The 26241-nt window shown below is 42.2% G+C and overlaps 9 protein-coding genes across 9 annotated transcripts; 4 read left to right on the forward strand and 5 right to left on the reverse strand.

The window, feature by feature from the left end:
- Positions 1–589: 589 nt before the first annotated feature.
- Positions 590–1506, reverse strand: EAF02_009374 (uncharacterized protein; the record flags this gene model as incomplete). Its single annotated transcript, XM_038905422.1, has 2 exons — positions 590–1126; positions 1180–1506. 2 exons carry the CDS (start codon positions 1504–1506, stop codon positions 590–592), a joined length of 864 nt encoding a protein of 287 aa, XP_038754875.1.
- A 1820-nt stretch (positions 1507–3326) lies between these two features.
- On the reverse strand, positions 3327–4273 carry EAF02_009375 (uncharacterized protein; the record flags this gene model as incomplete). Its single annotated transcript, XM_038905423.1, is given in 3 exon segments — positions 3327–3560; positions 3574–3892; positions 3906–4273. 3 exon segments carry the CDS (start codon positions 4271–4273, stop codon positions 3327–3329), a joined length of 921 nt encoding a protein of 306 aa, XP_038754876.1.
- Positions 4274–5859: 1586 nt separating this feature from the next.
- EAF02_009376 (uncharacterized protein) lies at positions 5860–6237 on the reverse strand (the record flags this gene model as incomplete). Its single annotated transcript, XM_038905424.1, has 1 exon — positions 5860–6237. One exon carries the CDS (start codon positions 6235–6237, stop codon positions 5860–5862), a length of 378 nt encoding a protein of 125 aa, XP_038754877.1.
- Positions 6238–7542: 1305 nt separating this feature from the next.
- EAF02_009377 (uncharacterized protein) lies at positions 7543–8285 on the reverse strand (the record flags this gene model as incomplete). The annotated part of the gene is made up of 2 exons (XM_038905425.1): positions 7543–7818; positions 7887–8285. 2 exons carry the CDS (start codon positions 8283–8285, stop codon positions 7543–7545), a joined length of 675 nt encoding a protein of 224 aa, XP_038754878.1.
- Positions 8286–9805: 1520 nt separating this feature from the next.
- EAF02_009378 (uncharacterized protein) lies at positions 9806–11493 on the reverse strand (the record flags this gene model as incomplete). The annotated part of the gene is made up of 2 exons (XM_038905426.1): positions 9806–10873; positions 10924–11493. 2 exons carry the CDS (start codon positions 11491–11493, stop codon positions 9806–9808), a joined length of 1638 nt encoding a protein of 545 aa, XP_038754879.1.
- A 2768-nt stretch (positions 11494–14261) lies between these two features.
- On the forward strand, positions 14262–16013 carry EAF02_009379 (uncharacterized protein; the record flags this gene model as incomplete). Its single annotated transcript, XM_038905427.1, has 1 exon — positions 14262–16013. One exon carries the CDS (start codon positions 14262–14264, stop codon positions 16011–16013), a length of 1752 nt encoding a protein of 583 aa, XP_038754880.1.
- Positions 16014–18455: 2442 nt separating this feature from the next.
- Positions 18456–20490, forward strand: EAF02_009380 (uncharacterized protein; the record flags this gene model as incomplete). The annotated part of the gene is made up of 4 exons (XM_038905428.1): positions 18456–18467; positions 18616–19063; positions 19122–20112; positions 20172–20490. The coding sequence occupies 4 exons, from the start codon at positions 18456–18458 to the stop codon at positions 20488–20490; spliced, it is 1770 nt and encodes a 589-aa protein (XP_038754881.1).
- Positions 20491–20873: 383 nt separating this feature from the next.
- On the forward strand, positions 20874–22649 carry EAF02_009381 (uncharacterized protein; the record flags this gene model as incomplete). Its single annotated transcript, XM_038905429.1, has 1 exon — positions 20874–22649. The coding sequence occupies one exon, from the start codon at positions 20874–20876 to the stop codon at positions 22647–22649; it is 1776 nt and encodes a 591-aa protein (XP_038754882.1).
- A 2027-nt stretch (positions 22650–24676) lies between these two features.
- EAF02_009382 (uncharacterized protein) lies at positions 24677–26029 on the forward strand (the record flags this gene model as incomplete). The annotated part of the gene is made up of 1 exon (XM_038905430.1): positions 24677–26029. The coding sequence occupies one exon, from the start codon at positions 24677–24679 to the stop codon at positions 26027–26029; it is 1353 nt and encodes a 450-aa protein (XP_038754883.1).
- Between the last annotated feature and the right edge of the window lie 212 nt (positions 26030–26241).

The following is a 26241-nucleotide window of genomic DNA, read 5'->3' on the forward strand; positions in this document are numbered from 1 at the left end:
CTCTCGCGCTTTTGGAAATGATGTCGAGGAAGAATGAAAGAATCTCACTGTCTGATCACTTCAGAATAATGTATAAGTGTCTAATAGATGAGGATATGAAGAAGCTGTGACTTGGAAGATTCTCAAAAGAATTTGACCTACTTAGATAGCCTCGAGTTTGAAAGATCAAAGTCTATGTACACTCGTAAAGCCTGCCGATTTGGAAACTATTCTCAGACCTGGGTACAAGATAAAATAATTCAGACTTATAGGAAGATGACTCTAAGAAAGGATTGCATTTGCTTGAATGACATGTAGACTGTCCGCCTGTTCCTCATAATGCATGGATCTGCATCAATTTTCAAAAATCTTTTAACTATTTGTTACACAAAATTCCAACCCATCGTTCCCGGCTGGGTATTAAAATTAACCACCCTCACCCGTTCCTGAATGCAACTTCCTAAATTCATCTCAGTCCACTATCTCTGTAATTCAATCCCCTCTTCTCTCCCATTTCAGCTAAGATATTATCTACTCTTCCATCCTGATCCATCCTCTCAGAAATTGCACTTCATGCATGGTAAGCAGAAGCGGTTTTATTGAAGATATTTTATGGTTCTGCTTGTGCATTTCCCACAAATTCATTCCATAGATCCAATAATACACCAAAAGAAAGCTCGCAATAATTCCAGTCAACGCCCTTCAAAGCGTAGATCGCGATCGCTCTAGTCATATTACCCCAATCAGAATATGCATCTGAACAATACCCAGGCAACAATTGTTCGATTCTCTGATCAAATTGGTATTTTATTGCATTTCTCTCGAATACCGACAAATCATCCCCTTCATCCCACAAAAATACAGGAGGTCGACGGGTCATGATTCTCGGAACAATCATGACACCATCCCAATCAATAACCCCAGTGATTTGAACATCTTGCTCATTCTTCCCCATCATGATATTTCTCGGCCAAAAATCAGGATGCCAAAGAACAGCTGGCTCGGGATTCTGTTCCAACCCACGAGTTAATTCAAGTTCATTCAATCCATAAGCCATTGAAATAAGAATATCGTGTCTCTCCTCTGCCAGTGGTCTTCTCGCATCATTCAACTGCGAAGTCAAGATATCGATGAGAAAATGTCCGATCTTCGAATCTTGTCTCATGAACGAATTCGCAGTCCAGGGCATTGGCGAAAAACCAAATGAGATCGGAAATAAGGGGGAGAGCTTGGATCGGAACACTTTGCTGGCATTCGTGTTGAGATTGCGAGAGTGCCGTAGTTTTCGAATCGAAAACTTTCCATGTGTTTAATACACCCCGCGACTTCGTAAGCGAAGTTAATTCGCGTTTGGATCGGATCGCGCAAGCCACCAAGTGGTGTGTATAGGGTCTGCAAATCTTGACCAGCGATAAGTGGTTGGATGACATAAGGACATCCGAGCATATTCAAACATGTTGCGTCCCAGGCGTAGACGGCAGGGATGAGTGGTGATGCTTTCCCCATGACGTGATGAAATGTAGCCATTTCTAGAATTCCTGGATCAATGTAGTCGTGAAGGTTCCATCGTAATTTTCCGATTCGCAGAATGCAAAGAAATTGGTGAAGGTGGTGTAGCGTGTGTGGGGCTGGCGAACACTGCGTAGCAGAGAATTATGGTATTGTTCCCCCCCTTCTTTCACAGAACACCCCAAGATGCGGATTGGAAAGCTGATGGAGCGACAGAATCTGTTGAGGATCTCTGTAATTGTGGAATTTGTTGCGCCGGGTGGAGGGAAGGAATTATTGGTCAATGCTAAAGGTTGGGGGTATTGAGATTCCATTTTCTTTGATTTAACTGTTGTGAGAATAGTATTTCGAGGAAGATGGTTAGAATAATATTGTTTAGGTGGTGAAAGTCAAGGACTTTCGTGGTAAGGTGAGTTCTTTGGTTGGAAGAAGAAAGTCAAGATGTGATAAAGTAGATTTCCCTCGAAGATAATGGTGCATATATAATAAGTATACCCATTGGATACGCTTCATACGGTCTTCACTACTATGTCGATAGACAGTATCCAACTAGCCACATCATCGCCGTAGTGATTAGTTGAATACGGTTGTCAATCGAAGGGACTGTTTTCGGTTTTTAGAACAGGACAGAATGGACTTCACAGTAGTGAGATCTTTACCTATGGACTTACGGCTCTTGTAATTTCTAAGATACTTTGAATAGTTTCTCATTACGGTTTGAAAGTGTCGTCTACTGAGATAGCGTATAGGTGCACTTTTCTCGCTTACGGGTTTAGACGAACTAGGCAGTGAACATTCTCCACGAAGCCTAGTCTATGATAATTCCAACCTGCAAATGGATCACTTGATTGACAAAAAAAGCTCTGTGTTGCTGTATAATGTACTGGAGCTCGATTATGGCGAAGTTTAGCTAATTCCGCACAGCACCGTAGTTCTTAATCGTACAAAGGTGTCGTATTAAATGATATTGCTTGGTACGGTTTCTTTGAGCGACACATGTTGCCACCGTTATAAGAATTTGATTACGTTTTCTATCATTTCATATCGAAAAATTGTGTATAATGATGGCCAAAATGAAGGTAGTGTTGTGATTCAGGTTGACGTTAATAATGTGCTAGACATGACATGTTACTTTCCATGTAGCTTGATAGTATATGATTTCTCTACATGCACACTTATGTGCCTCACCAAATTTTATATTTGCCATAATATTATTCCAATTGGAGGTACAACTTCGACTTATCTGAGAAAGCCAATCACTCAACGTCAAATTGAACATCATACAACTATACCATTATATAATTCAAAGTCTCATACGGAACTTGATTTCAGATAAGATTAATAGTGTAACCCAAAAGGAGGTGCGATATTTATTTTTGATATATCCACTAGCCTATTTGACCCGACAGTGCAATATGACATCACAATCATTCACAACATAATCTACCTATCAATTTGCCGATCCACGAAAAGAGACATTGCACTTATTCCCTCAAACCACGCACATCTCTATTACGTCACATACTCCAGATCCCTCGCTACAGGCTCAATACGCGTCCACGCATCTGTCAGAACCTCAAAAGGAAGTTCATACCATTCAAAATCCACACCAAACAACGCATAAAATCCCAACGCCCTAACAATCCTCGACATCTCTCCATAAGCATCTTCGCACCATCCCGGTAGCCCCTCTTCTATCGTCTCATCGACGCAGGTATATTTCCATGCACACTTGTCTGTCTCGCGTACGTGAGGGCCTTCTCCCCACAAGAAATAAGAAGGACATCTAGTCATGATACGAGGCAGTGCCATGGCGCCTTCCCATCCTAGTACAGCTTCTAGTTGTAAGATTCCATTCGGGTGGGGTCGTCATTCGATACGCCGGATATAGCTTCACAGTAATGAGGCGTTGCAGTCATCATGATTTTGCTGGGCTGGAAATTCGGATGCCAAAGAACAGAGGGCTCGGGTCTATGTGCAGCACGATAAATATCATTGTTGTCCAAAACCTTGATACATAAAGCTATATGGCGAATCTTCCGGTATTTAACTTCCTGATCCGGATTTCTTGTCTGAGATTCCGACATAAATAGTAATTCGAGTATAAAGTCGATGGCCCTTCGAATTAGCTCTCATGGATAAAGTATTCGTGAATGGTTTGACAACCAATCCAATTCGATCCTTGACTCTATCAGGAAAGGAACTCTGGAGAGCCATTCCCTGAACGGGCTGAAAAGTACCGTAACACTCAAATTGATACGCCAATTCTTGTCTCTCAATATACATGGATATCATAGATGCAGCTTCTCCGTAATCACTAGCTGGCTTGTAATAGCCGTATGTGAGATAATTGTTGTACAACACACGATATTTTTCCAGTAAAGTGTACCCTTCCACTTGTTTTCTGCATGATGTACGGAGATCTGATGGCGTTTCCGCATCTAGCATCATAAGCGTATAGTTTGGGAACTTCAAAGTGCTTGGCGGAGATGAAATCGAAAGCGGCGGCTCTCTGGATCCAAAGGTCGGGGATTGCTCCTTGTGTTTTGGGGGTCCGCAAGACATAGTGTTTGCAAGGAGCCATGCGACTACCGGGGGGAAGATTGGTTAGAATCCATGTAAATAATATGATATTGTGCTTGCTACCGCTTTTTATTCCGGAGATTCGGATGATACCTGGGGGGAGTCCGATTTCGTTGCATAGATGAGTTACCATTGCTTTGACTGCCGAGATATCTTTCGGCGGAAAGGCATTTGGTAAGGGAGAGGGGAGTTGAGATGCCATTTTTGTGTTACTGGGTTGTTGTGAAAGGTATATGTTGAAGGCTGTCTGGTTGAAAGGGATTGAGAAAGTTCAATAGATCAATGCCTTTATATGGACATACTGCCGTGTTGTAAAAACACAATCGTATCAAGTAAAGCTAACTATGAGACTAGTGCCAAAGTGTATTTGAACAAGAAAAATTGTCAATCGAGTAGACTTCAAAAGACAGGGTGGTATAGAAGGCATCTTACGACGTCTAATACAAGAAAATTCATTGAAACAATCTAAAATAAGCAACTTAGTCGTAAAGGAGGGGTGCAGTGAAAACGAACTATGTTCTAGTTCTACATGGGAAAGACCTTGATATACGACACGATTTTTGCGGAGAAGATTTGTGACCTATGCATTCACTTATTAGCACCCAATAGATTTATATCAATCTTCAGACAACATTTAAGATGATCCTTGAAGAAAAAACCCAGAACCATCATGATCTTACATTGTTTCTCTCATGTACAAAGCTCATTTCCACCTAGAATTAGCAAAGCAACCTAAACTACCTAGGTAATCCTACTTTTCTCTTTCTTTTACTATAATTCACTCTTCATAATTCACACTTGATTATAATCCCAACAAAGATAATATCGATGAAACTGGCTTTCATATCATGATGTTAGCCTGAAGAGGAAAATAAACTCGCCGTCTTTTAGAACTAATTCTATGAGGTGATGGTGGTAGATTGTCTATGAGTTACTAAACCAACAGTTATCATTGGTCAGATAAACGAACTGGCTATTTTATAGCGTGAGTGTATTATGTCTAGTGATCTAATCTTCTCAATCGAACATATGTAATTTTCTAGCCTTTTCTGACTTATTACATTCTTTGTTTACCTAAGTTAATAGATAAATCAATGAATATTTACAATAGTATAGATATGATTGTAAAATTTATAATACAAGTCATTTTTTACACACAACGAGCATTCTCTCGATGAACCAAGGGACTATTACATGAATTTTGTTTCGCTGATATTTTCTAATCCTTCATTATTCAGAATTTTTACAGGAAAAAACGAATCTTCAGGCCGTTGCTGTCTTTCTTATACAGAAATGAAGTTAATTATATAATAGGGAAACGCAAGTCTGGTGCAAAAAATCTTTCGCATTCCAGTAGAAATTCGTTAAAGGAGATCTCTCCATAATGCTTCCACTGGGGGCCATATAACGAATACATGCCCATTGCTCGAATGAGAACTCGAGGTCTCGAGTATGCATCTTCTGTGTACCCAGGAACTAATTGCTCTATAGTGTCATCGAAGCTTGTTTGACCGCATCAGCCTGTGGCTGTGTAAGAACGCCTGGCTGGTTCCAGAGAAAGGAAGGAGGCTCTCTTGTCATGATACGCGGTAGCTTACTGTAGATTAGTTACCCAGTCTTTGTCGTGAAAAACGAGGAATCACTTACAGCTAAAGCATTGTCCCAATCGATAAACACCTGACAGACGAATATCACTCCCAAGTCGTACAATCAAGATATTTCTTGGATGAAAGTCTGGATGCCAAAGTGTCGAATCTTGAGCGCTGAGCATCCTTTTTCTCGCCATTTCTACCCATACACATCCGAGTTAATACCTTGATATCTCAGCCCCAATGTCCTTAGATCAATATGTCTATGCAACTCTTTAGTCATCAACTCACGGATGAAGTTGCTAAAGCCGAATTTTGGAATTTTTTGACCCGCTATGTCCAGTTCGTCCACGGCAAGATCGTAGAGAGTATTTGGGTCTTCTATGTTCCGGATTTCTGTATCTGCTACATTTCTAATGACACCGTAGCCTGGAATTTTAACACTTTCCTTCTTAGCAATGAAATGTGCTATTTCACGCGCAAGTTGACAATATTGCAATACAAAGGGATACAAAGGTGGTGATCGTTGTATGGTTTGATAAAGTCCTTGTAGTGCGGTCCCAAATATCATTTGCATGACAACATATGGACAAGAATAGCATTCTCAAAACCGGAGTCATGGAAAAGGATATCAGGGATAGGTAAACCGACTCCATGAACTCCGAAATGATATGTCAATGCTACAAGAGTATTGATTGGCTGATAGATTGGATATTGGCGTTTTGGGAAAAAGAAATATATCGAGGGGTCCGTATGCAGTACTGTTGGAGCGCATAAATGGAGTTGTCTGGCATGTGAATACCACAAAGCAGTTATTTTTGCCCTCTTTGGATTGGCAACATGTAGCGGTTTGTGGGTGACCATGTTCCAAGAGTAGAGCATTGAGCAATCTTCCACAATCGGTACTCAGTGGAGACGGAAATGGAATCATTTTGCCAATCTGTTCAGGCGGTGGGTCCTCCGGGTTTCTGTCATAGAATGGTGCGTGTACCAGGGGGAGTAACTCGACGTGTGGATTGTGGGCAAGTGGAAGATTCATGTTGACAGTTTCTAAACGCTGTGTATCTGTGTTCATGTAGACTACATCAGACACATCTATTTCTTTTTCCAGAACCTTGGTTTTGATACTATCCAAGAAGAGTCGATAAGGGAAACAATGTAATCTTACAAGATATTTCGAAAAGCTCATATATTTGAGGTGATGTATAGTCAAACACTTTGTTGATGTAGTCACAAGAATAAAGGATGTTTGATCTCCAAGTTTGCAAGATAATCCATAAAACATTGAGGTTCAAGAATGTTTAGGAAGATTAGAATTGGAATCAACCAATCACCGTAGATTATTCATCATGGTATAGATTATCAAGTAGAAGGTCCAATGGTGCATTATTGCTTGATTCAGTTATTGTGTAATTGGGTGGAGAAAGTGCTCTCAGGTCAAGCAGTCAAAAGCTTAGTCAGGCACATTTACACGGAACTGACGGACTGTCATCAATATCAACGAGCTTGGGATACTGGGAGGATAATGAAGACAAATTTAATACGGGAAGGATATTTCGGGGAGAGATGCGTATGCCCTCTCAGGTATCACTCAATAAAATGTTATTCTAAGCAAAATTTCCACTTCATCCAGAATATTGAAAAAATTGTCTTGTCTACATTATTCATACTCAATAACCTATCTTGCAAGAAAAGAACTCCAGTTCAAAAAAATCATCTAAGAAATTTATCTCATCTATATGAGGGGTATATCAAAATAGCCGCAACTACATCGCCAATTCCCATACGGGACAAATTTCTGCTCCCCATCAAACCCATCCATCCCCGTTGCGAATTCAATCCCCAATATAATCGCAGTATAATCCACAATCTCTCCCAATTCTTAATGCTTCCTCATGAAATCCTCCCAATAGCGTACCAAACCATCAAAAGACAACTCAAGGTAATGCTGAAAGTTTACCCCAAAGACTGCGTACATGCAGAGAGCTCTAATTGCTTTTTTGATCGGCAGACGCGCGTCGTTTTTATATCCTGGACGCAGCATCTCCATATGATCGTAAAAGGCAGCTGCAACTGCGTCGCTTTCTTCTCGTTTTAAAGGGCTCTCTGACATGGACCAGAGCCAGCTGGGAGGTTTTCTGGTTACAATGCGAGGAAACTATGAGAATGTTAGTGTACAGGCTCAAGAAGAGGTCAGAATATGTGTGAGCGAAAAAAATTACTTACTACTGCCCTGGATTCGTCCCAACCGATGACTCCAGTGAGTATGACATGATTTTTAGAAGTCTTAGCCATAATGTTCCTCGGGTAGAAGTCTGCATGCCATAACGCTGCCGGCTCGTCTGTCAACAGCCCCTTTTCTGCCATCTGCGAGCCTATCTGTCTGAGCTTCTGAATTTTCCAAACTTCAACTGACGACACCTTGAGAAAGATATCAGAAGTTCTCTTCATTTGAGCATTTAAATTATTATTGACCCAATTAGGAAAATTCAGCTCCGAGGGAATCCTAATTCCGTCGATGGAATCTCGACTTAGCTGGAAATCACCTTCCACTTTGTTACCCTTAAGTGGCATATCAACGGGAGCGACGAAAATTCCGTATCCCGGAAGTTCAGTCTTGTCCATCGCAGCCACAAAGTCAGCAACACATCTCGCGTATTGGCAACGACGATCCACGCGGGCGTTCCCGCGGATTCTTGAGTTCCAATTTTTTATACAGCCTGTAATACTCATATTCCAATGTCTCCCCCTTGATTCGTTCTAAAAGTGTATATGGACAATGTATGCTATTTTGATAGGTACAATCCCATGCTAGAACGAGTGGAATGGGTAGATGCATTTTCTGGCGGAAGTATTGAGTGAGAGATACTTCCGATTTCATGCAGTGATCGGCGGGAGGGTTGCCTTTGAAATAATTTACTAGAGTAGTGCGTAATACGCAGGCGACTCGTTGGTCTTCAGTCGTTGCTTTGAGAGGAAGACAAGTGAATAAGATGGCGGGGTATTATTGCCACCGACAAATTTGTCCAATTTCTCGACCTTGTGGGCGAAATTGATGTCGATGCAAAGTTGTTCGATCATTTTTTCTGGTGTCTTCATGGACTTTGGTGGAAATGAGTTCTTTGACCCATTTTTAAGTCCCATGAGGGTAGGGGCTGCGGATGCCATATTTGAATATTTTTAAATTAAAGACTTCGTGTATTCTATGTGAGAGAAAGAAGGAAGTATTAGTTCATATAATGTCGAGTAATGACTGAGTAAATTGTTAAATAAATAGATCTTGAATAGTACTGTACAGATATTGACAACCAATGTGCTGAAAACAACGTAACAACCGTACCATTTAAGTCCTCGAGTCGTTTAGACTCGATTATTTAATACAGCTGTGTGCTTCTAGTGAAATCCTGTTACGGCTCACAATGACTGGGTGGTGTTGTTACTTGGTACTTACTAATCACTTATTCTGTTTCGCTCTAATTTCGAAAGAAGGGAGAGGAAAAAGCTTTGAGAGGATCAAGGACATGCTATTGTATCTTGTCCGGTCCGTTCGCACTGGGGAAATTGCAGAGACGAATATCGAAAAAAGGTAAAACAGCACATTTTGGAAGTTGGACACAACAGTTCAACTCAAGATATCCTCATCTTCAAAAAAAATGGAGTTTGATATATTCACGAAGATCCTGTTAATAGGAGGTGATATCTTATGATTTGGAGAACATCCTTATAGACTAGCGACTTCGCGCTCACTGTTTCATCTCAAATGCATACATAGTACCTCCGAGAATGAAACGAAAATTAAAAGCATACAGAGAAGACGTGGTAGAGGCCAAAATCACATCATCCAGAAAAACACATTCAATAACTGTCAAATGCACGGAACTCGAATTCCGCTGTCTAAATTGTGAGCAATAACGATGCAAAACAGTAGGTACTCTTCGGAAACGACTGTCTGAACAGACGTTTTGATATCAACGCCCTATATATAGATCCAAGAAACTTCCCATAAATATTTGAAATCTGGAAAAGACCGGATATCCGCAAAGCACCACAGCACCAGAACTTTTCCCTAAATCCAACATCCCTAAATATAAACGCTTGACTCCCTTTGAAAGAGTATATGATATCGGGCAACCAAGAAAAAAAAATCACGGCTTCTTATCTTTTCCGGCGGATCGACTTCTAAACAAACCCCTCGGAAACGGTGGTACATGAACTGTGGCAGTCTTAACTTTATCCCTAAGACTGGCTTTCTTCCCAACACCCATGTTAGATTGAATCTCAACTCCATTAATATCGCCATTAGATGGCTGACTTTCATATGAGCTCTGTCTACCACGAATACTCTCTGGTTGCTCGGAGGATCTATCCCTACCCCACCATTTAATGAGTGTTCTCTTTTCTTCGTCTGTCAATGGTTTCACTTGGTTATTGGTGAAATATCCTTGAGTAACGCTTGATGAACGGACTGATTCCCATTCCATTAAGTCTTGTTGACAGTGACGATTTCCTTCTGTTGAAGTTGTCGTGTTTTCCATTGAGCTTGAAGATGGGCGAAGTAGAGTAGAGGAGGGCTCTATAACATGGTTCTGTTCTGGAATAATCACATTGTGAGTCCAATCTAGCTGCTGGTCTGAAGGTACTATTGAAGGTTGATTGAATGTGGAGAACTGTTTATCCTCGAGTCGGAATGTCTCCATTTGCAAGGTATTCGACATCGTGATGGGTTGGTCGATTGGCATGAGATCATTGAATGTAGAGCCAGCGGGGTCAAACTGCTCATTTCGGGGCCACCAATGATAAGTTCCGTAATTAGGAATATCGAAATTCATCTCATCATATCCGGTGAGATAATTCACATCTGAACTTGTCGATAGTACTGAGCCGATGGAGTCATGTGATCTCGAACTATATTCGAGAGAAGGTGTAGGAAAATCCAATGACTGAGCGCTCGTGTGGAAACCCTCTAATTTGTAAAGCGTTGCGGGATCAACAAAAGAAGAGGTGGTCCACCTAGGCGATGGATCTAAAGAAGGTGATGAGTTCAAAGTGAGTGTCTCAGGATCTATCGTGGAGTTTATTTGACTGGCAGTTTCGGGGTCAGGAATGAAGGAAGAATGTCGTTTATCTAGAGTCAATTGCGCCTCTACTTTGGCGGCCATGTTTTCTAAACTACTCAGCCGTTGTTTATTCCTTGAACATCGTTCCGGATCACACTATCGATTGTTAGTGGGGCGTCTGATAACTGAAACTGATGTCCGAGTACCTTCATTTTCTGTCTTCTATGCCTAGCACATGCAAATCCTCTATTAGCGGCAACCTTCACTCGCTCTTCCTTGTCGTATCGTCTCTTCTTGATTTTAGGACTGAATTCCTTCATATCGGCATCCCACGTTAAGAATTGAATGGTTCTGCTTTCTGGCATCGAGATACGATGAGACGCCAATGATTTAGATTTGACATGTGATGATGATTCTGGTACTTTCACGTTTGGTCGCGTGACCTGATCTTCTGTATTCACATGTAATGGCAACCCATCAAGACCCATATTCTCAGAGATCCCATTGGTCTTGGAGTCCTCCGACGCTGTCTTTTGTCGTTCATTTCGAAAAAGAAGAAGAAACTTCCTAGTGGCAGCTTGCATTTTGCTTCCAAGGTCCTTTTCCAGAGGAAAATGATAACTTAAGGCGATAGATAGTTCTTTGGACCCCGCTGGAGGATCCCATCGTAAGGTATGATCATCATTATAGCTTATTACATACTGAGGTAGATCAAAGATTGAAGATTCCCTCTGAGCTCGATTGCGTTCTTGCTCATGGGGTAAGGAGGAGTCCATAATCCGGGGTGCATCTCAATGCAAATGCAGTAGATCGTACCGGGGGATTCGATTTGAGAATCCACTGTACGCGGCTGATGCAGGTACGTACAGTACTGACACTATCACTACCAGTAGCGATGGAGAGTGGAATTTACCCTTGGAAATGGCGGTAAAGAAAAGTTGATGTAGAAATACTTGGGACAACGCGAAATCATCCAGTGGAAGTAACTGAGATCAGATAAATGAGACAAAACTACCGGTAGAGATCATCCAAACGGTTGTGGAGTGAGAGAAATGAAACAAAACGAAGAAATCCCAAAATCTTACTCGTAGATGTTCTTCTCCTTCATCCCATATTTCTGTACCATGTTACTCCGAGGTTGCCTTGGCTTTGACCGTGTCCTAATACGGATAGGATCAGGGATAAAGTCCGATGTGGCGCAGGTGGACGGTCATGTGATCTCTGAAAGCCACTTCGTCTAATCTTATTCTATCCTCCTTCATATGACACTCAATCAACACACCACTACCATTCTGATATGCGTACATCTAGTTAGTCTTCTACTGACTTTTGGTGGAAATCTTGGTTACAACAATGATCCTTCTGATCCTGATGACTTTTGTAGCAAATGTGGCCTTGCGGGAAGAGACACAATGGAGTTGGTTCACACCCTTTCCTATTGATTCAGAGGGCACGCATTTTGTACGCGATGAGGTAGATGCTGGACGTGCTATTCTAAAAAGCTTTATGGTGGGGTGGGAAAACTTTGATGTGAGTGGACATATATGTGCTTTTGTTTATTAACAGGTGGGAGCATCTGATTTCCAGAGAAATGAAGTATGTGTAAAGACACTACTGTGAGATTGCGCAACGATATTAACAGGCTAACAGTGTAGAAGGAAATAAAGCAACTGCGAGCAATTTTTGCTATGGTAGTTAGGAATTAAGTGTGAAACCCGCTTACCAGTCTCATGGCGAGTCTCCAAGTGGATCCATTATCTCTGCAACAACGATAGTTAACGAATTCTGTAAGATGATAGAGTGGAGCTTATAGACATTGTTTGTTGTTACGGGTCTAGGTTCCAAGGGATGGAGCTGTGCATGAAGGGTTGAGGTCAAGTGGCCCCTCAGTTTCGAAAATTCTTATTTTCAACCGAAATCATCGCTCATGCCTACGTATAGTAAGTGGGCTTAGGTCCCCAATGTTCGTTTGCACTTCCCCAAATTGTTTATTCCTATTATTGTAAAATAAAAAGTTATCTACTAGGCCCTTAAGGCCTAGTCGTCCTATATAGTCTTAGACTGAAGGTGGACGTAAATTCAATCAATCAATCAATCAATCAATCAATCATCGCTCATGCCTGCGTTTGATGCCCGTCTACTAAGCAGAACCACGAGGGGCCTTGTGCAAACATACCGGAGATCTTGTAATACCATAAGTACTGGATCATCTCTCATGTTCTCGACATCAAGACATTTTTCATTTTTTCCTAGAACCCCGCTGCGTAGTGCTATAGTAAGTGCGAATGAATAGTAGGCGAACTCCTGTTGTTCTGGTATAGTCCATGTCACTCGGACTTGTCACCGTCTCTTGTCTTCTTGAATACAAGCGTCAGGACGAATATGAGGCCCTTTTATATTTACATCGGATTGTACCCTACAAAACTAATAGTTTAGTTTGTGTTTGTCATCTTCAAACTTCTGTAGTCTTGCCAATGATAATTTTTCTATGGTAAAATTTGAATTTATGTTCGAGACATTCTGGCGATGATGATTGTGGATTTTATAATGGTCAATCGATTGATAAGATGAATGAGGGATGCGCCAATGCCAGCCACGGTAGGGGAGGGGAGCTATGCAGCGTAGTGAAGAATGGCTTTTGTAGAATACTAGTATATATACAAAATAGTTGCAGTCTCCCATTCGGCGTGTCTCGATTGAATTTGACTAAAGCAATGGCCAGTGCCGCAGCAATCCGGGGGTGTATTCACGAGAGTAATCATCAAGTTACTTTTCCCATTTATTCTGATTTATTAGATCTATTCACCTTGAGATTGTATCTTTATAGGATCATTTCAAACACTTCACTCATCAATATGAACCATATTAATACTTACTCCGAATAGTAATTTGTTTTTGCTCCTTGCAACACTTTCGACAAGAAAATATCGAATAGGTGACGATGAGGGTCGCGCTTAGTGAAGAAGATATACCCTGGGAAAAATGATCTTCAGATCCACATCTCATCTGGCTGAACTCTAACTTTCCTGTCTGAAATTGATATAAAGCTGGCATTGATTCTGTTCTCTGCACCAAAGAAAGCTTGGACAATCCATGTTATTTTTCCCACGCGGGTTAGATGCTTATTCTGAAAGGAAAAATGCCGCATCGTTCTTAAGAGTTTTGAGTTTGTTAAAGTAAAGTGGAACCGCATTCAGCTCTTGAATGTTGATTGTGGCGTTCGCATTGGGGGCTAACAACCTGCTCGAACTACTCGGCGTGGAACTGACCATTCGAATTGGCTAGCGTACACAGCACTGCATGCGTTACTCAGGCATACCTTGATTTCGTCGCCCAAGTTCGCTGGTTTGTGTGTCTGAAGCTCATCTAACAAAATGTGTTCTATATTGTCCAGAATATCTACCTACCTTATGATGCAATGTCCATTTCTAAAAGTTATATATATGAAAAGTACAAGAGTAATTCGCTTTATATGAATATCGACTAAGACCAAGCTGGTAAAGTTACTTTCAGCGGCACTATTTTCTCGGGCGCTGCTCTCAGTATGAATGCGGACACAGCATATACTGACACGATATGGTTGCTGACGCTAAAGCAAATGGCGAGCGACTTCCTCGCCATGCCCGGGAACAAAATTATAGACATCACCACAATCGACACGAAATGCACTGATAACCTTGAGTATATGGAAGCGCTTACTGGAGCAGGAAGTGGAATTACCGTCTTAAGTGCACCAGATATCGAAGAGAAGGAAAACGAGCCAATCCAAGCTGAGGAAGAGAGGAAAGCCAGTACAACTTCCAACAGTCCAAACTCGAACGCTATCACAAATGTTGTGAACGAATTCAAACTGACTTTGCAGCGGTTCAAATGTCACCGTAAACAAATTGATTCACTCACTGGCCCTAGAAATGAGATCTATTGGGGCCTTGCGGCTGGATCCGATGTTCGGGACAAGGAAAGTTTTAGAACTGGAAAATACGGAGAAATTGTGAATGGAAGTGAACGCACAATGGGTCAGACCTTCTTCAACGGTGCTGTAAAAGAGCATTTTGCAGGACATATCGAGTGCTGGGAGCAAGACGATAGTGGTGATAGCTTTTACAATAGAATGGTGCAGACTTTAAAAGATATTTCCGACTTTGCGATTGATGCAGCTGTCAAAGCTAATTCCGCAGATGATTGGGGAGATGAGCACGGATCGACAGGAAAGGCCGCAGCAATACTTGCGTTGGTTGGAATTTGTGGGAGACTAGTTGCAGCTCTTCTTGAGTGGTTAACGAACGACGACGACTTGGTCATTCGACGAGAAATTGCCTTTACAAAGCCAACATTAATTGCTTGGAGTAAACGGACCAATAGCGAGTTATCATTCATGTTTGATGGGGCCCACCAAGGAAAGCATGAATTGTGGATCAAGTGTGAAGCATTTCCTCACTCAACTGGTATTCTGAGAGGCTGGAAAGTAATTTCTGGGACTAGATGGGATGCGCCAGTCGTCGCTGGTAGCGCCTTGGACGGTATTTCATTGGCAAACTTCAACAATGAGTTATGCGGTGTTTTCCTAGAATTGAATGGCGTATTTCACTGGACTAAATACGATGGCAGTAATCGAAAATGGTCGTCGCCTATTCCTATTGTGAATGGTACGATTCGTTCTGGGTCTTGCCCTACTGTTGCCACACATGGAGACCGCTTATATTGCATGTATCGCCACCACGAAAGTGATAAATTATATTGCATATCTGCTGCGACTGGAAGCAATTGGACTTCTCCAGCTCTCGTAGCAGGAACGACAGGCGCGACTATTGATGGCCCAGCTCTTTGTGGACACAATGACCGCCTTATTGCCGTGCACCGAGGAGTGCATGATAATCTTTGGTATAACACTTCAAGCGACGGTGAGACTTGGACAACCCCAACAGAAATATCTTCCCGATATAGAACAAACAAATCACCAGCTTTATTCGTCTACAATAATATCGTGCACTGTTTTATACGTCTACCCAGTTCCAAATCACTTGGTGTCTCCAAGTATAATGGTAATTCATGGAGTGACTTTGAGGATCTTCGAGGCGCAGTGGATTCTGCTCCTCAAGTGGGATTGTCATCAGACGGTAAGATGATTGTTGGTTACACAACGGGAAGAGATTATCTTATAAATTTCGATACGTGCGACAAAGATGGCAACTGGTCTTATACTTCGTGGTGGTCCAATGTCTATATCTCTGGCTCACCGGGTATGATTAATTGGGATGGAGTATTATGGATTTATGCTGGCTTGGCAACATTGTAAATTCGACAGTCTTACCAGGTGATTAAGCAAATGGCGAGGATGGTAATTATATAGATTGGCGAGACGATCGTCTGTCTATTTTAAGATCACTTTTATACTCTGTTTCGATGTTCATCAATTCAATAGTTCCATGGTCTCAAAGCTCCTTGGTCTCAGTTAAAAATCCGGCTGCTTGGTTTGAGGAGAGTTTCATGAAGGTTTCCTCAAAAAATCTACTCTCAATAAATCTTGCTATCTCTCCCTTCTAATATACTTAGATGCATCTATATGCCTTGAGCTTGCTCATCTAGTTTTCGCTTTCATAATTTTTGAAATATATAAGATTAGAGATCACCTGATTACGTCACGATATTGAATTTGAAATCTACAGTACAGCTATAGCTAGTATTAATATTATATGTTAGAAATGTATCCTGCTCCATTAAATATTATGAAATGATAACTCGTATTATCTAACTCAATCTCCTTTATCGTTTAAAATTCTGGATCACAGTTATCAACTTCACTCTCCCATCATTTTGTATTCCAAGTTTCCATAAAATCGTTTCAATAAATGCCCGACGTCTAATAGAATCACCTTCTCTACTCCGTAAGAACTCCCAATGTAAAGACTCCCTCACTTCAAACTGCACCGCAAATCTCAAATCTCTCGCTTTTCTTTCTAGAATTTCTGCCAATCCATTTACTTAGTTTCCCTTCTAACTCTAACTTCGAATTAGTATTTATCAACTCCTTGTGCTCGACAACTAATCTTAGCATCGAGTTCCGAGTTCCTCAAATCAGCTAGTAAGAACTCCACTCAAAATTGTTCCTAGAGTGGAAGCTATGATTGAAAATGAGAGGAACATATGTAAGATCCGTTAGAGTCAGAGAATTATCACCAAGTCTACCTAGCTAGGTGTGTCAAAATTTTATATTCCATCTTTAAAAGTGGACGGAAGGCAGTGATACAACAAGATGACTGATATGCCTACATAATTAGGATCTTTGGAAAGAGATATAAATAGCACTAGGTACGTGTGGTAACTGTAAAGAGAATCATATTCATATGTTTGAACGTTGTTGATGGGATAGTTGTAATCCTAGATTTCAACCGGCAGAAATGACAGATCTTGTCCTTTCTAGGCGACTCGCGCCCACAAAGTCACACTTGAAGCTAGTTGAACCGACGGCGATACCGAAGCACTCGTTAGACTCACGCACAGGTGGATTGGTCGCTTTAACTCCCTCAAATAGTGTGCACCCCCACCTACCAGTGTTGAAGAGAAAGAAAGTACTTGTATTCCTGAGGAACTATCGTGATATTTACATACTATTTAGATCAATGTGTTGGAATGTTGTTCGATAAAATAATAAGCAGCTGTGCCACTTATTAATCATTTGTGTATGAGTGAATGAGGAGCTGCGGCTTGAGACCAAAGAGATATAGAGAATAAGATGTAAGATTCTCCAGCTGATCCAATTCTTCTGTACATTCTGTTCAAGCTACGCTCACCGTTCTTCTTCACTAATATGTGACCGGGGAATATTTGTACATTTATGGATCGCGAAGAGCATACTTAACTTGATACTAAGAGAGACCAAATGCCAGCGAACCTAGAGAATAATTAGAAACACACAAGTCAACGACTCACGTGGATGCTTCACACGTGATTTACATGGGAACGTGGATAGGTGATGGGTGATGGGTGATGTAAATGGGGATGACAATGGAGACGCGGGTGGAGAAAATGAGTGGCTTGGGCGAGGGACGTTTTATTGGCGGAGGGGAGAAAAGGAGAAGAAGTTCAAATACACCAAATTCGAAATTTGTCTTTCCCCGTTCAGAATGAAAACAACTGGAACACCAACTCGCCAAAATTCAAGCCCCTTTCAACAACATCTCTAATTCGAAATCGAATAAGAATACAAAACGTCATTTCTATTGTGATGAGAAATTTCAAAGATTTCATTGTAAGCTTAAAGGCATCTCTGTACTAATATTCTTTCCAAACGCTTGTAGAGTGATGGGAATGTCGTTTTAGTATCTCGGTATTTTCGTTCTAGTGGGCTCCTTTATCGAGTTCGTTCCGAAAGTTACAAGACAACTTCATCGCTCTCTCCTCATATCTATACCGCTTCCTTTTTTAAAAAACAGGCCGGAAATATTGCGGAATAATGCCAATTCTGTGCGGATCGGATGTTGCGGAATACTACCCTCAAATCATTATCTTACGCAATAAAATAGAAAACCTAATTGGTGAATCCACTCAAACCCCATAAATAATGCTTATTTGATCCACTACAATGGGAACCGAACTTTGATAATTGCTGATTGTTGATTATGAGAACCCGAAAATTCATTCTTTATCTGATCCATCCTTCTCGTTCAATTGCTCTAGAATTGTTGTTGGAGTTTCCAATAGGAGTTAGGATGAACATGTCTCGGTACCGTATCTCAAAATGTCTACATTCGTAAGTATATACATATGCAGAGTTCAAACCTTAAGCATCTAATTGCGGTGGAATCACTATCTCCGCTGCAGAAAAGTTCCTATTCCGCTATTATCCCGATACTATTTGCATATTACTCGGGTTGCGTCACATCACCAACGGGATATAGATAACCGGGACGTACAACTTTTTGATATCTTTGGACTTCTTCATTTATCGTGTGAACAAAAAGGAAAGGGCGGCCGAAGTTCGAATATTTAAGACACCTAATTCGGATCAAAAGATATTTCCCGGTATTCATTTTCTTGCTACTCTTGCGGCTACCTGGAAATTTGCCATGGAAACTGCATTATCACCGTCTTCCTCCTCCGAAATGATGGCAGGTCACGAGTCTCTCAATATCGAGAAGACAAAGTCTAGACCCGAGTACGCCCATCCGAATACTCTCGTTCCTATTCAAAGTAAAATCGAACATTTCAATTCTCGCCCTCGAGAATATACTTTTATCGCAATAATATGTATGGCTCAACTTATGACGCAAGCCGCACTGGGTCAAGCTATTGCTCCGCTGCATATTATTGGATCTAGTTTTGGAGTTACAAATCCTGGACAGTTGAGTATGCTTCTCTATGTTCCGTTTGATATCTGAATCGTAACTGATATTTCGTGTTAAAGGTTGGTTTGCTGCCGCGTACTCCCTGACGGTCGGTACATTTATTCTTATTGCAGGACGTCTAGGAGATCTCTATGGCCACAAATTGCTCTTTATAAGTGGTTTCTTTTGGTTCGCACTCTGGTCACTACTAGCTGGTTTTAGCGCTTACTCGGATGCAATCTTTTTCGATGTTGCTCGTGCCCTTCAAGGAATTGGACCGGCTTTTCTTTTGCCGAATGCTTTAGCCATCCTTGCTCGTATCTATGAGCCAGGAAGGAAGAAGGAGATGATTTTTAGTCTTTTCGGTGCAACAGCTCCAACGGGCTTTACTCTAGGTGCAACTTTCTCAAGTATATTTGCGGAATTCGTTTGGTGGCCTTGGGCCTACTGGGTCGCTGCTATGGTATGCGTCCTACTCGCTGTAGTAGGCATTATTGTCATTCCTCACACACCTCCTCCACAATTTGATCGTTCAGTTAGCATGTTCAAGCGAGCTGATGGTCTTGGGGCCTTGACTGGAGTTGCAGGATTGGTTTTGGTTAACTTTTCATGGAATCAAGGACCAGTAATTGGCTGGACCACCGTTTATGTCTATGTTATTCTCATTATTGGGGCTCTTGTGCTCGGACTGTTCGCGTTCATCGAATCTCGTGCGGCCTACCCATTGGTACCCTTTGGTGCGTTCAATTCTCACACTGGTTATACACTTGCATGTATTGCAGGTGGATGGGCTAGTTTTGGAATCTGGATCTTTTACTTCTGGCAATTATTGGAGGAAATCAGGGGAATCAGTCCACTTCTCGCATCAGCAATGGTCTCGCCTACAACCATTAGTGGACTTTGTGCATCATTGACTACAGGCAAGATTCTTAGCAAGGTTCCAGCCAGTACTGTGATGATGATTGCTATGACTGGTTTTCTCATTGGATCAATTCTGATGGCCACGGTTCCTATCGGTCAAACATATTGGGCACAGACATTCGTTGCATGTCTTGTAACTCCTTGGGGAATGTAAGTTCAAACATCATTTTCTCTCTGAACCATTGGATAACAAATGCTAATAAAATCAGGGATATGTCATTCCCAGCAGCAACGATTCTCCTGAGCAATTCCATGCATAAAGATCATCAAGGACTTGCCGCTTCTCTTGTCAACACTGTTGTCAATTACTCAATCTCAATCGGTTTAGGTATTGCCGGAACTGTAGAAGTTCAGATCAACAACGGCGGAAAGAACCCAAAAGATCTTTTGAAAGGATATCGTGGAGCTCAGTATGTAGGGATTGGACTTGCGGGACTGGGCGTGGCTTGTTCGATTTTGTTTTCGTTGTCGGAGAGGACGAAGAGAGCCAAGGATAGGAAGGAGGAGGGGCGGATAGAGGAACCTTGATTTGTTATGAAGCGATTGATTTGTATAGATACCCTACAGTTTTTTTTATATAGCTGTTGTTGCTTGAGTAGTAGTTGATCGATCATATTCTTTCACGAAATAAGAAACATAAAAAGACATAATGATACTTCGTTTATCAACAACATTTTGATGATCTCCAAGGTAGTGGAGTCGGATTGATAATTGAGTAGCACTAACCCCACATCAGTTAGCCAAGATCTAACTCCGACCTGAAAAGTTACTTTTTATCCAACCTCAACTTCCCCCTTCATCATCACACATTGAATCAAGATGTATCCATCGAATAATTCGTCCGCTTCAATACAGCTTGTATATACTTCATTACGAGTAAAATTGAAGAGCGATTTCTCGGCTTTTGAGTAATGTCAGAACCAATTGATGGGTCATCGATACAACCCCCACGCATATCATCATCGGCGCCGTTATCGTCGACGCAATCGAGCAATCCGGACCGTCCGACTCATGGACGTCAACGAGCGAGGAGAGCTTGTCTTCCATGTCGGCAACGGAAGAGAAAATGTGATGTAGAATTCCCCTGTTCAATGTGCACTCGATATGGATACAATTGTCGATACTCCGATGAACATAATCCGCCTAATTCCAATCTTTCACCTATACGGACAATTCTCCCAGGTCATAATGAAATGAGGCATGAATTTTCACCATCGACAACAAATCATACTCCTAGACGTCACAGTATAACAAATGCTCAATCTCCATCTACATCATCACAGGATGTTGTTGATCGCGGTATTCTTGATCCTTTGAGATCACGATACATGAGTCAGCATTCTGCAGTCGCTTTCCCCAGAAGTCTTGGTGTGGAATTTCAATCTGCAAATCCACCACCTCTTCATTCTTTTGCTTGGAATTGTGGGATCAGAGCCGAGGAAGCTGCATCTGCTCATACCAATTTGACTCAATTGGTTTCTTTTGATGATTTTAAACGATTTTCGGACATATATGCGGCAACAGTTCATGGACCATTTGGATTCCTAGATTGGCCATATTTTATGAAACGGTGCAATGATTATTGGACTAACCATGGGAGAGATTTGACGTTTGGTGCTGTTGTTGGTGGGGTGGTAGCCTTGGGATCATTTTTTGCATTTCGACTTGGTCATCCTCGGGAGTTGGAAATTGTGCAGCATGTGAAAACGGTGCTGGAGGATCCAACATTCAGTCGCCATCCTTCGATTGATCAAATAAATGCATGGATTCTACGGACCCTGTATCTTCGATCAACTACCAGACCTCATGTTTCGTGGCTTGCTAGCTGTGTCACTTTGCATTTAGCTGAAGCTACAGGTTTACACCAAGAAGTCCACTCGGTACTATTGACTACGGAAGGAGATACCCAAGCAAGGCGGATGGATCAAGCAGAGATAGAAAGAGCCAGGAAAACTTTCTGGATGGCTTGGTCTGTTCATACGATTATTTCGTATGAATATGGAAGATCTGCGGTCATTCTCAATAGTATAACCTGCAAGCCACTCAAGGATACCATGGGCGACAGTACAATTTTTCACATCAAAATTGCTCAACTAATCCCTCGCGATAACATGGTCGTCAGTTCGATAACACATAAAGAGGAACTAATAAACGGTTTGAAAGAATTGGCACAGATACCAGACGTACATCCATTTCTTTCACTCTCTAAAGCAGATGTATGTTTTTGTTTCTATAGAAGATTGAGGCTTATGAAACAAGGACTGGAGAAAGAAGCAATCCAATCTATCATAGATATAGGGAATAAAGGTGCCGAGGCAGCAAATACATTTGCCCGTAATGGTCATCCTTGGTGGAATATCCTCTCAACCACATTCCAGTACTTTTGTGTCCTCCTCGCCATCGATACCTCGGAAAGTCTATCAAACGTTTCTTGGGTCCTGAACATCTTTGAGAATATCGTAAGAATAGTAGATACGCATTTAGCACACGAAGCATTCGACACTGCAAAGGTTTTGCTCAGAGACAGTATGGCGAAAAAGAAGAGGGACTTAGGATTCTTGGAAAACGCGGATGGACAGCATGGTCCGGAAGTAGAAAGACAGGTCGATATTAATTGGGATGCATTGTTGGACCCAACATTCCCGGACGCGCTGATGAGTGAGGACTTTTCGATTTATAATAGTTGATGTGAAGATTTCGACTGAAGGTGGGACCTGGGACGTGGGTGGCGTTGGCTGGGGATTCTCAACATTCGAGGATACGTATACGCGTGGTACAGCTCTGGCATGTCGATCCTGCGGACGCAGATGCATTAGTATATATACACATGTGGATTATCTAGCAGGATAATGGGCTTGGGAATCAGCCTTAGTTCCTGGTTTGGAAGAATTGAATACATTGTTACATGTATGTCGAGTGTGACTTCAATACTAGAGTGAATGGGTACAATCAATCCAAAAGAGGAGCTTACTGGAATTGATCCTGCCTTGGTATGCCTTACAGGTCTGAAACTTACACGGGGGTCCTCGAAAAACAGGGTTTTACTCCAAGGTGCCTAGGTATCTATTGTAAGTTCTTTTTTTCAGATCTCAAGTTCTAAATCTAGTAGACTAATGCAAAGACCCAGATTCACCCTCTCAAGGCTTCTTGGGAGTGAAAATTCTTGAAGTTGGAGTTGAAGTTATAAGCTTTTACAAATCCGGACATAGCCTGATCATTTGGGACAAAACAAGTCCCCCTATGATTCACTCTAAAATCTCGCGAATTCACTGCTTTCTCCTGAGAAATCACACCATTCCATCAGGTTTTGTTCAACAAAAGATTTTATTTGTCTTCTATTACGTTTAATTGTGTCATGCTATTCTTTTCTAGTACTAGTTTGATTGAATTTTCAAAGGTCATTTGGTACTGGAGTACTTCCGTATTGATTGCAAATTATCTTGGTTTACAAGGCAATACTTAATACTTCGCAATTTCCAGTCTTCCAGTTTTCCATTCTCCCACCCTACCCCAACAAGCTTTTGTCAGTTGTTTATTCGCAGTGGTATCTACCTTACCATTACCTTACATGTACCTTCTACTTCTCAAAAACTCCTACACGCAGTTCAGATTTTCAAAATTAATTTCCTACACTTTGATTTCTGCTACTTGCTGTCTATTCTTCAATCTACCCCACCTTGTCTGCCTTTAGCAGCAATCCTCCATCAATTCTCCAAGCCTTCGTTCAATCTGCCATCCTCTGAACACTGCTTTTGGGGGTTGGGAGCCAGTCTGGGGCTGCCAGGCTATATTCTTCTTCGTTGACAATCCTTTTCGCACGAATTGCGACAATCATTGAACGCGTCGTCGAATAGTTAATCTGGGACTACCAGTTAACTTCATCCTCTTCCTTCTTGTACCACTCTTCGTGGAAAACTTTGACGTCGTCTCTGAGATTTGGTTTAGCTGCTAGGTAAGTTGTTGTTCGTTCAATGATCATCCTCTTGAGATACTTTGCGGCATCCTTCTAACGTCTTTATGAAATAGTTGGCTTGGAGCTATTCGTCAATCCTTCTCCTTTTTCGTTAAAAACCTTGCCGCAATCGTCGACGTTGTCCTTGAGTGTTTGTCTGGAGTCACCAATAACCTCTCTCCTCCTTCGATAAAGCCTTACGGTAAGTCATTCTCGACACTTAGTTTGGAGTTATGAATTAATTTTGTCCTCGTTCAGCAATCATCCTCTCACGATACTTCGCGACATCCTTGATCATTGTCGGTTATCTAGCCCGTAGCTACTACTTGACCTTTTGTTCATTCAATAACTATCTTATTACGAAGTGTCGCAGCGACCTTCGAACGTCGTTCTTGAGTTAATCTCGATTTATTGGTTAGTCTTCTCTTGTTTAATAATCCTCCTCCCGCAGAACCTCGAAGCAGATCAATTTTCTCCAAACAGTCTATCACAGCATATCATAATTCTTTCTGAAACTTTCTGTGCGATTATCTGACTTATCTATTTCAACAGTATACAAGTAGATAGCATAGCTACATTTCGTGTACTTCCAACATCCTCCCACTCGCTCCTCCTACGACATCCTCGAATTCATCTAACTCTATTCCGTCATTCCTTGCTCCCCATTGCGCGATGACTGCGATTACGATCACCTATACCTAAACCTATATTATTCAACTGTCTATAAGTGATCCTTACCGGAACAAAGCTTAATCAACCACGATGTCGAACCAGCCGGAGAAGGAAGACTCTTCTTTCCAACATCTACCCCCACTCCCCCAACTACCACAATGGGGTATACTGTCGCCTGACAGTTCTCCCCCGGACTCAATTGGCCGCCCTTTAAGTTTCCCTACATCTTCTGTGAGAGACGGCCCTCCTGTTGCTCGTGATCGTTCTTCAGCCTCTAGTATTAATGCGCCTAATATGGTGGTCTCTGATCGTGCTGAACTTGATCGTGGTCGCTCAGCCTCTGGACTATTACGGGCAGGAGGTTCTTTTCGGGGTCGTCCACCCAATCCACAAGATCCGTATGATATGAACAGATACCACGCTATTCATAACAATGCTCGCACATCTTACCCCGTCAATAGCGATACCACCATGAACAATGGTCCTGCCAGCAATCTTCCTCCATATAACTCTGACTTCGTAAACGGTGCCCGCGGTCGCAGTCCTTATCACACTCGCCGTCTCCCGCTCTTTGAACGGAGACCAGTTTCTGTGACGGATCAAACTTACCCTTCCCCAGCCGTACGACGCCAACTAATTCCTCCTCCTTCTCTTGCTCCTGGTACAGCTAGTGCAGCTGTTCCAGCTCCAGCTCCAGCTTCTCCAACTGCTCGAGCTGCTCCAGTCACTCGATCTACTCGATTTACTGGATCTCGAGCCAGAGAACAACCCGACTCGATTGCTAACCCCCAATCTACTCGATCCACTCGATCCACTCGCTCTCAAGCCAAAGAACAATCCACATCGAGTGCCGCTGATTCTCGGGGCGAACAAAATTCCGCCTCGGCTGCCGTACCAGAATGGCGTGGTCGAGCTGAATACGGCATCGACCGTCGCTCAATGACAGAGTTAGAACTCTCACAGATCCGTCCTGGTTATGGCAGTCTCATCCCCCGCAAGGATTGTTTCAAAAGCGCTTCTCCGGGTGACAAGAAAGACATCGAGTGCGGCATCACAGAATCGGAACTTCTTTGGAATCTCAGAGGAGAGAGAGGTGCTAAGCAACGTAGATATTTTAACAAATATTCTAAGGTAACGTTGGAAGACAGACTGAGAGCGACTGCAAGACAGAATGCAATTCTTGATAAGGCGAGGAAGAAGGGGATACTTGAGGGCTATCCGGCTACACTGCCCATAGATTCCCGGTTCCCGATTGTGGCGCCTGGTCAAGCTGTTGCCCCTATTGTTGCCCCCGTTGTTGCCCCCGTTGTTGCCCCCGTTGTTGCCCCCGTTGTTGCCCCTGATGTTGCTGGCAATGCTGCAGAGTCCACTGAGGATCAAGAAATGGCCGATGACGATTGGGTTCCGCCTCCTGGTGGTCTTTATAGTGACGACGACGATTAAGACGAGGATAAGGATATGGAGGAGCAATAGAGTGCCAGAGTGCCTTCCTATTTGTACGGAGTGGAGACCCGGGCTGATCTCTGGCAATTAGCATGGCGATGCGCACATTGTACAATAGTTACTTGGCTTGTTATGCCAATGATATTACCGGGAAACTTAAGCAGCTGCTCTCGTTAGTTCTCCCTCGTTTGAAAGGACTCGAGGTAGCGACG

This window comes from Botrytis sinoallii, assembly GCF_014898435.1.
Source record: "Botrytis sinoallii strain Bc 23 chromosome Unknown BSIN_019, whole genome shotgun sequence".
NCBI classification, from domain to species: Eukaryota; Fungi; Ascomycota; class Leotiomycetes; order Helotiales; family Sclerotiniaceae; genus Botrytis; species Botrytis sinoallii.